The sequence below is a fragment of the Betta splendens genome, chromosome 2 (assembly GCF_900634795.4).
Source record: "Betta splendens chromosome 2, fBetSpl5.4, whole genome shotgun sequence".
In the NCBI taxonomy this organism is placed as follows: domain Eukaryota; kingdom Metazoa; phylum Chordata; class Actinopteri; order Anabantiformes; family Osphronemidae; genus Betta; species Betta splendens.
In genome coordinates, this window is record NC_040882.2 from 6,793,262 (window position 1) to 6,805,716 (window position 12,455).

The following is a 12,455-nucleotide window of genomic DNA, read 5'->3' on the forward strand; positions in this document are numbered from 1 at the left end:
AGATGCCATTGAAGTGCAGACTTTCAGCTTTAATTCCATGGGTTGAACAAAAAGATTGCATAAAAATGTGAAAAACTAAAGCATTTATTAAACACAATCCCTTCATTTCATGGGCTCGTAAGTAATTGGACAATTGACTTCCATGCTATTGCATGGGCAGGTGTGGACAATTCCCTTGTTATGTCATTATGAGTGAAGCAGATAAAAGACCTGGAGTTGATTAGAGGACTCGTGTTTGCATTTTGAAGATTTTGCTGTGAACAGACAACATGCGGTCAAAGGAGCTCTCCATGCAGGTGAAACGAGCCATCATTAAGCTGAGAAAACAGAAAAAAACATGGGAGAAATTGCTACAGTATTAGGAGTGGCAAAATCAACAGTGTGGTACATCCTGAGAAAGAAAGAAAGCACTGGTGAACTTAGCAACGCAAAAAGACCTGGACGTCCACGGAAGACAACAGTGGTGGATGATCGCAGAATCATTTCCATGGTGAAGAGGAACCCATTCACAACAGCCAACCAAGTGAACAACACTCTTCAGGAGGTAGGCGCATCAATATCCAAGTCTACCATAAAGAGAAGACTGCATGAAAGTAGATACAGAGGGTACACTGCAAGGTGCAAGCCACTCATAAGCCTCAAGAATAGGAAGGCCAGATTGGACTTTGCTAGAAAGCATCTAAAAAAGCCAGCACACTTCTGGAAAAACATTCTTTGGACAGATGAAACCAAAATCAACCTCTACCAGAATGATGGCAAGAGAAAAGTATGGAGAAGGCGTGGAGAAGCTCATGATCCAAAGCACACTACATCATCAGTAAAACACTGTGGAGGCAGTGTGATGGCCTGGGCGTGCATGGCTGCTAGTGGCACTGGGACACTAGTGTTTATTGATGACGTGACACAGGACAGAAGCAGCCGAATGAATTCTGAGGTGTTCAGAGACATACTGTCTGCGCAGATCCAGGTGAATGCAGTCAAACTGATTGGGCGGCGTTTCATAATACAGATGGACAACGACCCAAAACATACAGCCAAAGCAACTCAGGAGTTTATTAAAGCAAAGAAGTGGAATATGCTTGAATGGCCAAGTCAGTCACCTGATCTTAACCCCATTGAGCATGCATTTCACTTGTTGAAGACTAAACTGCAGACAGAAAGGCCCACAAACAAACAGCAACTGAAAGCCAGTGCAGTAAAGGCCTGGCAGAGCATTCAGAAGGAGAAAACCCAGCATCTCGTGATGTCCATGAGTTTAAGACTTCAGGCTGTCATTGCCAACAAAGGGTTTTCAACCAAATATTAGTAATGACCATTTTATTTTCAGTTATTTCATTTGTCCAATTACTTACGAGCCCATGAAATGAAGGGATTGTGTTTAATAAATGCTTTAATTTTTCACATTTTTATGCAATCTTTTTGTTCAACCCATGGAATTAAAGCTGAAAGTCTGCACTTCAATGGCATCTGAGTTGTTTCATTTAAAATTCACTGTGGTAATTTACAGGAACAAAATTAGAAGAAATGTGTCTCTGTCCAAATATTCATGGTCCTGACTGTATAAATGAAACAAACAAGGCCAGCTATTAACTGTCAGGAGAAAAACCTGCTGGTTCCCTGAAGCAGAACCACAGTCAGAACCTAGAACCTGAAACAGTAACAGTCAGTGAACTGACCTCAGAGTCTCCAGTCGACAGCGACGACTCTCCAGAAAACCACACAGATGCTTCACTCCTGAATCCTGCAGCTTGTTGTTACTCAGGTCCAGTTGTGTCAGATGTGCCGGGTTGGACTTCAGAGCTGAACCCAGAGAATCACAGCTGATCTCTGACAACCAGCAGCCACTCAATCTGAATAAAGAATCAAAGATGAAACAGTAGAAAACACAGTTAGTTGAAACCATTCAGTGTCTCATGGTGTCGTCATGATTTTCTCTCAGATTCTTCAACAACATCTGTGTCTTTATTGTGATTCATTGGTTTGTTCCATGTCGTCTTGATGGAGACAGAACCAAAAACATGATTCTGACTGAAATGTTCCTGTCTAAACTGATAAACAAACTGCAACGTCTCGTCTGATCTTAATGGTCAAAGTTTCAACCTCCAGTTTCTCTGTGTCTGTGTTCAGACACTGGACAGAGACAGAGGAGGAACTTTCTCATCAATGTGTGGTTGGTGGATCTCACAGCACTGATGCTGTCATTCACCTGGATGAGGCTTCATCTTCTGAGACCATGTAGATTCAAGGTTTAATACACTTTAATAATCTAAGAGGAAAATTGCTGTGAATATTTTGGATTCACAGACAGAATGAGGAACAAAAGAGAACCACACACATTAACACAGATACAAGTAACTTTTAGGTCGTCCTTGAATGACAACAGATAATAATTATATAATATTTAAATAAACAGAAGGATTGTTGTATACAGACAATATATATACTGTAGATACACATAGATGTGACTGTAAAGAGAAAGTCTGTGCTTCAACAGTTTGGTTCTGCTGAGCAGAGGTTTCTCCTCCTGCTCTGTCATGTGTCTCACACTCACTCTCTGAGAACATGTTCAACTCAACAATCATCTGAAGACAACTGTGAATAAACACGTTTAACTATTGAGCTCACACACAACTAAAACATCATTAGTCTGTCATAAAAGAACTTTAGGATTTTTGGGCCTAAGAAACAATTTGGGATCAACATATAAAAAATATTGTTTGATGTTGTCGTTTGTGTTTCATTGTTGAAACCTCCTGGTTCTCTGAAGCAGAACCACAGTCAGAACCTAGAACCTAGAACAGTAACAGTCAGTGAACTGACCTCAGAGTCTCCAGTCGACAGTGACGACTCTCCAGAAAACCACACAGATGCTTCACTCCTGAATCCTGCAGGTTGTTGTCACTCAGGTCCAGTTGTGTCAGATGTGACGGGTTGGACTTCAGAGCTGAGACCAGAGAATCACAGCTCATCTCTGACAAACTGCAGTAACTCAATCTGAATAAAGAATCAAAGATGAAACAGTAGAAAACACAGTTAGTTGAATCCATTTGTAACAACTGCCCCTTCGTGCCACTTGAGGCGCTGTTTTGTTTCCTCCTTGTGTTGAGCTCATTTCCTGTGTGTTGCCAGGTCTGATGAAGGATGTGAATCACTGGGCCTAATGGTATTTAAGTTTGGCCTTTGTTTCATTCTTGCTGGTGTGTCGTGGGTCGTAAGCTTGAAGCTGCGTCCAGGTTACAATAAGTTAAAGAGGCGTTTTCTGTCATTTGATGTCCTGTCCTTTGTCACCTGTGAAGGTTTGTAGTCGTCTCCAGTCGCAGTCTTGTGTTTCATGTTTCATGTTAGGATTTAGTTGCCCGTTGTAACGGAGCGTATTTAGTTTAGCCTGTAGGAAACAGGGCTGTTTACATTAGTTCTCAGTCGTCCAGTGTCGTCATCTTGTGTTTTCATGTGTAGAGTTTTTGTTGTTGGATCACGGAGCGTAATTATATAGAGTCATTAGTTTAGTCGTTACCTGCACAGCAGTGATTTTTACTTCTCACATTTTGTGCCGTGCAGTGAGTTTGTATAGTTTTCATGTCTGCCTGTGTTATTGTTAATCCAGCAAACGCTGAGTTTGTTTGTGCCTGTTTAATGAATCATTGTGTTAACTTTTACTTCTTCCCCTCCATGTTCCCATGACCTGGTCTGTGGTTCCAGGGGAACGTTCTAAACAGAGCGTTTAGTAGCTGCAGCCGTGTGCACGTTGGCCGTAGTGCGACACTCCCCGCTCAGTAGTGGCTGTGGTGGCTGAGCTCATTGACAGCAGTGATTCCCCATCGGTGCGGGCGAAGAGCAACGTTCATCACTCCACAGCATCTCCTCTCCTGTCCCCAGAACCCTGTCAAGACCCACCGGGTCAGAACCCACTGACTCCACACATGCTTTAGGACCAAAGTGTCTCCATAGGATCCAAGCTGTCAGTGACCTTTGACCTTCTCCACTCCTCTGGAACAGCTGTGCTTCCTGCTGCAGGTGATGGTGGTTCTGTGATGCTGCTAGGATTCATTTCCTCTTCTCTGCTCCTCCTCCAATCAAACATCATCCACTGTCTGTGGTGCTTGATGATCATTAATGAGCTTCACGCAACTATTTAGTTCTGTGTGTCCTGTTCTGAAGCTGCTGCTGATTCTCTACTGCTTCTATTTGCTCCATAAGATTCTCTGTAGCTGCTTTATACAAGTGTCTTAATTTAGTCTCAGTAAGTTCTAAGAGTCACAGTCAAACATTATCAAATATTTAAATCACATTTTGTCTTCCATCGTCAACATTTACTGACTTTTTTTTACTTTACTTTTTACCTTTCAGTAATTGAAAAGCCGAATGTGATCAGTAGTGAAGGTGGTTTGACCTCATGATGAACCTGCTACAGTTCACATCACATTAAACTCACACAGAGCTAAAACATGGAGTCTGACCTCAGAGTCTCCAGTCGACAGTGACGACTCTCCAGAAAACCACACAGACGCTTCACTCCTGAATCCTGCAGGTTGTTAAGATTCAGGTTCAGTTGTGTCAGATGTGACGGGTTGGACTTCAGAGCTGAGACCAGAGAATCACAGCTGATCTCTGACAAACTGCAGCAACTCAATCTGAATAAAGAACGAAAGATGTGGATCAAAGCATTAATAATGAGTCAGATTTGTCCTGATCACTGATGTTTAGTCTAAAATGAGCAGTGTGACTTTGTGCTTGTGTTGTTGTGTCGTCATGATCTCAGCTTCTACACATCATCCACATGTCAGCACAACATTCATACACCTGTTGATGTCAGCACTGATTCACAAGCTGCTGCTGGAACTAGTAGAAAACCAGACGTGTTGGATCAAAGACTTCATCTGGTTCCTTTCATTCATCGTCTTCTCTCTAAATCTGAACTATTCTGTGTCGTCTGATGGAAAATGTTCAGACTAATGTTTGGATCAAACTCCAAACTGACCATTATTGATGAAGTGAATCATCTTTAGAACTGATCCCAGTCAGATGGATGTTCTCTCTTCTGGTTCTACATGGAACCTAGAACCTTCTGTAGCAACATGTCTGCAGCCTCATATTCATGCTCCTGTTTCCTGCTTGTGTCTCTACAAAGTGACATCATTGTCTGACAGGAAGCATCACACACAGGTTGAAGTGTCGCCTGTTGATGGAGACGAATCAGACGCCACTAAAGATCCTTCAAACATGTGGAGACATGATTTACTCTGAGTCTCTGTCTTTTTCTTTAAATGTGACACAACAGTAAACGTTTGTTCATGAGCTTTACAGACTTCAGAGAGTCACAACAAACTGTCAATCATTCCCTCAGGTTTCTGACACATATGAGTCTCTTTTCATTCTAGATTCAAGTGGAGACGTTTGAAGTGATGAGCTGAAAAACTGCTGCTGAGACACGAACCAGGAAAAACACTGACCTCAGAGTCTCCAGTCGACAGTGAGGACTCTCCAGTCCAGCACACAGAACCTTCACTGATGAGTCCTGCAGGTTGTTGTTACTCAGGTCCAGATGTGTCAGATGTGACGGGTTGGACTTCAGAGCTGAGGCCACAACTTCACAGTGAGTCTTTGTGAGTCCACATCTAGAAAGTCTGTGATGACAGAAAATATAAAGTCTATAAATGTGAAGTGTCTGTGACACAAACTGACTTCATAAATATTGATGCTGAAGCAGCTGTAGCTCAGTTGGTCTCATCCATCACAAAGTGTGAAACTAAGCTAAATTTTCTCTGTTGGATTTGACTTAAAGCTCCATCAAGCAAAGAAAGACAGAAGATCTTGATCTTCACTAACTTTACAGCTGCTTTGATCTGATCCTCAACAAAGATGTTTTCTAGGAACCAGTAGTTGATGTTTTCACTCTGTGAACTTTTAGATTCTGTGTGTTTCTCTTTAACACTGAGGCTTCAGCTTCATGTTGCTGTAGAATATTAATGATCACATTAACGTTGGACTTACTGAGCCTTTCTGCAGTTCCTCACAGCTGGAATCAGTCTCTGTCGTCCCTTTACTGATGTTTTGTACTTGTTCAGGTCCAACTCATCCAGAACCTCCTCTGACATCTGCAGCATGTAGGCCAGAGCTGAGCACTGGATCAAGGAGAGTTCCTTCTCTGATCTGTTCTCTGACTTCAGGAACTCTTGGATCTGTTGATGGACTGAGTGGTCGTTCATCTCCATCAGACAGTGGAAGATGTTGATGCTTCTGTCTGGAGAGATTCTATCACTCTTCATCTCCTTCAGGTTCTTGATGATTGTCTGGATGGTTTCTGGACTGTTCTCTGTGTGACCCAGCAAACCTCCCAAGATTCTCTGGTTGGACTCCAGACAGAGGCCATGAAGGAAGCGAACAAACAGGTCCAGGTGGCCACTTGGACTGAGGAGGGATTTAAACATGGTTTTACTCAGGACATCATCCAGAGATGAATAAACTTTGTTATAATAATAAAAAGAAGAAGAATTATGATGTTCATATGTCCAGACTTTCCCCAAAAACAAAACATCATCACCCTCCTCCTCATCATCATCCCAGTCTTTCCTCAGAAACTCCTCCAGTTCCTCCCTCTTCCCGTTGGTGTAACAGAGCATCATGTGAACAGCAGCCAGAAACTCCTGAACGCTCAGATGAACAAAGCTGAACATCTTGTCCTTGGTTTTCCTCCCTCGCTCCTGTTTAAAGATCTCTGTGAACACTCCTGAACACACTGAGGCTCCTCTGACATCGATGCCGCTCTCTTTCAGATCTTTCTGATAGAAGATCAAGTTTCCCTTTTGCAGCTGCTTAAAAGCCAGTTTAGCCAATGACTTGATGTAGTTGCTGCTCTGTTCTGGTCCGTACTTGTCTTTAGTCCGATCCATCTGAAACCCCAGGAACTCTGCGTACATCTCCGTCAGGGTCTTGGGCAGCTCTCCTCCCTCTCTGGTTTCCAGCAGATCCTCCAGAACCGTAGCAGTGATCCAGCAGAAGACTGGGATGTGGCACATGATGTGGAGGCTTCGTGCCATCTTGATGTGGGACATGATTGTGTTGCTCTGCTCCTCATCTGTGAATCTCTTCCTGAAGAACTCCTCCTTCTGTGGGTCAGTGAACCCTCTGACCTCCGTCACCACCTCAACAAAGTTTCCATGAATCTGATTGGCTGCTGCAGGTCGTGTGGTGATCCAGATGCGAGCAGAGCGTAGTAGTTTTCCTCTGATGAGGTTTGTCAGCAGCTCATCCACTGAGGTGGACTCTGTGACGTCACGTTGACCCGTCTCCTTCTCACTGGTGCTACAGTCCAGTTGGAGGCGACTCTCGTCCAGTCCATCAAGCACAAACAGAAGTTTGAAGCTGCTCTTGTCATAGTTGCTGTTTCCTGATGACTGTAGATGTGTAAAGATGTAATTCAGAGCCTCCAGGCTGATGGACTCAGTTTCTGGGATACATTCATGAATGAGCTCTGACAAACTAAACTTCTGTCCCTTCAGTGGATTCAGACGACGGAAGGTGAAGGGGAAAATCAGATGCACGTCTTGATTGGACCTTTGTTGGGTCCAGTCCAACACAAACTTGTTCACAAGGACTGTTTTTCCAATCCCAGCGATTCCATTGGTCAACACTGTTCTGATGCGTCTGTATTTACCAGGGGGATGTTTGAACAGGTCACTGGGCTTCACTGGCTCCTCTGCTGATCTTTGCTTCTGCTGTGTCGTCTCAACCTGTTGGACCTCATGCTGTGTGTTGATGTGTGAATCCGGCCCAGCTGTGATGTACAGCTCTGTGTAGATGTCATCCAGACGTTGGTCGACTTCTGACCAGCCTGGTTTCACACACAGAAACTGGTCTTGGAGGTTTGATTGAAGCATCTGCTGGTAATATGTGATGGGAAACATCACACCTGTGTTCAACAAAAAAACAAAGAAGGCAAAGTGTGAGGGGTCAAAAAATGTATGGTTTATTAATTCAAGTCTTTGTGTTATCGAAAATTATGAAAGAGCTTGAAACACTAGAACTAATGAACAGAATAAGTTTGCTGTATCTGATTATTAAATTCTATTCCACATTTAACAAAGTTAACCTCCAACACATCAGTGTTGGAACTCAATATCTCAATGTTGAGATACAGTAAATCCTCTTACTCTGCAGACAGTCAGCCAGCTCCTTCTGCTTCATCCTCCTCAGGAAGTTCACTGTGATCTTCAGAAACGCGTCTCTGCTGCTCCTCCTCTGCTCTTCATCCTCACCATCCAACTCCTCCTCATCCTCCTTCTGACTCTCTAAGCATTCTGGGTAATCTGGACTCAGAACCTTCTGCATCTTCTTCAGCTCCTTCTTCACAAACGTGACAATGTTTTCCTCCAGCAGCTGGAACAGAAACTATATGAATGACCTGATCCAACTAAAACCATGGAGCCAAACATCAGATCCATGTTGGACACACTGACATCCACTGGTCTAAAAAGTGCAGCATGGAGATGATTGAACACAACAGATGAACAGTAGTAGTTGTACATGTACAGACCATAAATATGGAGTCCAGCTGTGTTTGGTGCTGCTGGACAGACTGAGCACTGGGAACCTCTGAGCTCTGCTGGTCCACTCTGTGGAGGAACCATGAAGAATGAGTCCACACAGAGACACACACAAGGTAAAGGTCCATGAAGTGATGTTGGATGTGAGCAGTGAGTCAGAGACTCCCTGTAGTGGTGAAGGTTTACTGTCAGTCAGTTGCTTCAATCTCAGCTCTGAACAACATATATCTCTGCCTCCCTCACTGAACAAGGCTGAAGTGTTGGAACAAGGAGGCTGCTGGGATCAGACTGGTTGTACTGGGCAGCTCCCAGTGGGAATATGTTGAACTAGGAACATTTTACTACTTCCTACATTCATTCATTGTTGGATGTCGGCTCTGGTGCCGACACTGGGGACAGTCGTCTCCAATGCCACAACATCACAACTAAAGTCTCCAGTAGTAACTTCAATTTACTGCTGCAAGTGAAGAAGCTTCAAGACATTTGACCAAAACCTTCATGTAGAGACGTCAATAAACAGGTTTGATCAGAGTTGATGAGCTGCTTCCTTTGACGTCAGCACTTCATTAGAAGAGGAGCAGCCCCTGAGACCCTCTACAGGATCAGAGCTTTAGCTACTGCTGGATGGAGATTTGATCAATGATCAGAGTGAAGAAAGCTTCTCCTTCACATCAACACTTCAAACACAAATCAACCAGATCAACAAATGGAAACAACACAAATGTTTATCATCGGAGTAAGTTCACATCATATTGTTCAGAATGATTCAAACTGACAACAACTCACTGTGACTCTGATACAGGTTGGTCTTTGAAATTAATAAAACGGTCATTTGACCAGTCACTCTTGAAGGACACACAGCTGGGTCCAGGTTCAGGTCCAGGTCCAGGTCCAGGTCCAGGTGATCCTCGTCTCTGATGGGACCTGATAGAAAAACACCGACAGTGACTCTCACACACTGAGTCCTAAATGAGCAATTACAGTAAATCAATGATGTGTGTGTGACTTTGAGACAGAATCATCACCTCTGAGCTTTGTTCTGGTTCTCATGGTCCCCACACAGACTGGTTTTAGAGGGAGGGGCTCCCTCCTCTCTGTCCTCACACTGATTCATGCTGCTGGATTCACACTTTCTACCTTCATGTGGAGAAGAAACACATTCATCTTTACATCAACCCAAATCTTCCTTCATCATCATCATCATCAGCTCCTCCACTGATTGTCTCTTCTTCTGTGGTTCATATCAGTGTCAGCTGGATGCAGTCAGACAGTGGGAGGCAGAGGAAGCTGCACCAGCTGCTCTACTTCTGTGAGGAACCACATTCAGTCTGATCACATTGACATAAACTAACAGTAAATCCCAGAGACGTCCCTTAACTCACACAATGACTATGATTCTAATTGCTGACTACATGAAACCGGACAGAGACTAAAATTTAAATTTAAAAGTTAGTGCTGGGCACGAGTTAATCATGCGTTAACGCAAGACTTTGTTGATGCAGATGATACGTGTTAATGCAGTTTGTTTTTATTAATAATATTTGTAAAGTCCATTGCTCACTGCCTCTATACAGTTACAGACAAACGATGGGTCTGAAGGAGCCGGCTGTTGATCAGTACTGGCCTGAGATACGCTTCTTAACCAATCGGAGCTTTTAGGGGCGGGGCCTAAGACTGCTGCAGCGCTCACTGAACTTGAACTGAATAGAACCGAGAGCAGATAAATTGAGAAAGGTAAAAAGTGTCTATATAAAAGGACTATGAACCCGACGACGTTACAACATGCACCAACTGTTGCTCTCACCGGAGAGTAGTAGTTTTAAAATAAAAATAAGCAATATACTATTTTTTGTTAATCGCGATTTTAATTGTTGCCCAGCAGTAGTCTGATGGTTTCGGATTAAACTACTAGCTAAATTCCAGTCATGTTTTGTTTCTTCCAGGTTATGGTTTTACGGCAGTTAGATGTCAGAATAAAATCTCAGGAAAGAAGAACCAGAGGTTCTTTTTGAAAATATAGAAAGACCAGAACATTGTCCAGATTTAAAGCTACTACAGGTGGTTTGGGATGAACTGGACAGAAGAGTGAAAGCAAAGCATCCTACAAAATTCAGGGGAACTAACGAGTTGAAGAACTTTCATCTGTTTTTTCTGCCAAAGGAGACAAGTCAACACAGCTTTATATCATCTGACTGGAAGTATTGTGGACATGAGTTAATCCAGACGTGTGAACATGGATTAAAGGGAAGTCTGACTTGGAAGCTCGTCTGCTGGCGTTCTGGGACTTTTCTCTGCCTTTGTTTAAATAGAACTGGATGGATTCTGTCTGAACTGCTTCTAAGAGCTTTTTCTAACATAAAGTGTGATGAAGGTGAACTGGTCACCAGCACATAGAGAAGGTTTAAACCCAGCAGAGCCTGGTTTCCTCACTCACTGTTTCAGAACCTCAGTGTCCAGCAGCTCATCTGGTCTGTCCACACGTCACAGACAAGAAAGAAGTGAAACTGATCTGCTTAACAACACTTAGTATCTATTCATGTAGTGTCTGAAAACAGTTTAATGTTTAACACACATCTAAATCAGACACCCCTATAAAGTATTATGTTTTTCTATTGTTAGGTATGAGAATGGAGGGTTCATGTCTTTGGACTGATCACTGAGCGCTGTGTGGACAGTAGGAAATGCTGTTACATGATGTAAATTGTGAAAGGGGAAAGCTACAGGTCCAGCGCATGTGCTCCTCAGTAATAAACGAGCACTTTGTCAAGACACACAGTGATTACAACAGGAGCAATGTTCAAACAGTGCCAGACTGATTTTGCCTGCGACTACAGCTGCTTGATTCAGAGTTTGACATCTCTGCTCTACATTAACAAACAGACTTAGTCACAGTAATGTTGTTAAACACTCACCTTCTCAAATTTTCTTCCTTTTCTTGGTGTTTAATTAAGTTTTCCTCCTGCTCTGTTTTCTCTCAATGGAGTCAAAACTCCCTGAACACCTTTCGTGTTTGCTCCTGTACCTGGATCACGTGATCATCGAGGCTCCGCCCCCTCTCTGTTTACAGGAAACCAGGTGGGTTTACAGGAAGTATTTCTTACTGTCTGACGCAGCACATGAACAGGGAACATTTCATAAAACCTGTTAAAGTGGTTTTAGCTGCAGCAGCAGTTTGTCTGTGTCTCCAGCTGCTTGTTTCAGCATGTACATGTAGCTACTGTAGTAGTAGTAGTAAGTAAGTAAGTAAGTAAGTAGTAGTAAGTATGCTGTAAGCTCCTCCAGCTGATCTGTTGGAACCAGTAAAATGTTTACATTTTATATCTCCTGATATCTTTACTGCTTAAACTACAGAGTGCTTTTCCTAGATGCAACGACACAAAGTGTCATTCCAAGGGAATGAAATATGGAGACGTACACAATGATTTGAGTAAACATGCAACATATAGATTTGTGTTAATCATACTTTTAACTATGGAAAAATAGAAATGACTTGCTAAGCATTAGACTTTGGAGCAAAAATCTTGTTGTCATGTTTTTGACTTGCCTGGATTATAAGTAAAGATGATGATCAATCTTTAATCAGATTCAAGATTTTACTGAATTTATGAATGTGCTTTGAGGAAAAGTAAAATAATTTCATAAGTATAATTTTTTCATTGTAGTCCACCTGTGAGTCTCTGCCTCCTCCTGCCTCTGTTGTTTGTAACTGTCATGATGCGTAATATTAAAAGAATCATGTGAAAACTGCATTTGCTGCTGCTGTGATAATGTTGGTTAATGAAATGTTATGTGTGACCAGCATAACTCATCATCAGCCATCATGATAAAACCCACGGTTTAACGCGGCTGAAACAGCAGAACGTCAGACAGTTGGCCATAAGTGGTTATAATTCATTGCATTTATATAGTTTA

General features: G+C 42.7%; 1 protein-coding gene and 1 long non-coding RNA gene across 9 annotated transcripts in view; one reads left to right on the forward strand and one right to left on the reverse strand.

Annotated features, from left to right (window-relative positions):
- LOC129603403 (uncharacterized) overlaps window positions 1-3,519 on the forward strand; it is an 81,118-nt gene extending 77,599 nt beyond the window's left edge. Inside the window, exons 2-3 of the long non-coding RNA XR_008693223.1 lie at window positions 1,748-1,762; window positions 2,907-3,519. This is a non-coding gene — a long non-coding RNA (uncharacterized LOC129603403). The remainder of the gene's footprint in view (window positions 1-1,747; window positions 1,763-2,906) is intronic.
- The window catches only part of LOC114867425 (NACHT, LRR and PYD domains-containing protein 12-like), a 95,834-nt gene that overhangs the window by 82,294 nt on the left and 1,085 nt on the right, over window positions 1-12,455 (reverse strand). For 5 of the 8 annotated variants that reach the window (XM_055504361.1, XM_055504371.1, XM_055504376.1 and 2 more), the window contains exons 2-10: window positions 9,569-9,680; window positions 9,330-9,467; window positions 8,534-8,612; window positions 8,151-8,376; window positions 5,992-7,909; window positions 5,451-5,624; window positions 4,458-4,631; window positions 2,821-2,994; window positions 1,677-1,850 (exon numbers count right to left, since the gene is read on the reverse strand). In XM_055504361.1, the coding sequence (XP_055360336.1) occupies window positions 1,677-1,850; window positions 2,821-2,994; window positions 4,458-4,631; window positions 5,451-5,624; window positions 5,992-7,909; window positions 8,151-8,376; window positions 8,534-8,612; window positions 9,330-9,467; window positions 9,569-9,680 (3,169 nt within the window). The remainder of the gene's footprint in view (window positions 1-1,676; window positions 1,851-2,820; window positions 2,995-4,457; window positions 4,632-5,450; window positions 5,625-5,991; window positions 7,910-8,150; window positions 8,377-8,533; window positions 8,613-9,329; window positions 9,468-9,568; window positions 9,681-12,455) is intronic. The other 3 variants (XM_055504366.1, XM_055504373.1, XM_055504372.1) reach the window with 3 other exon arrangements.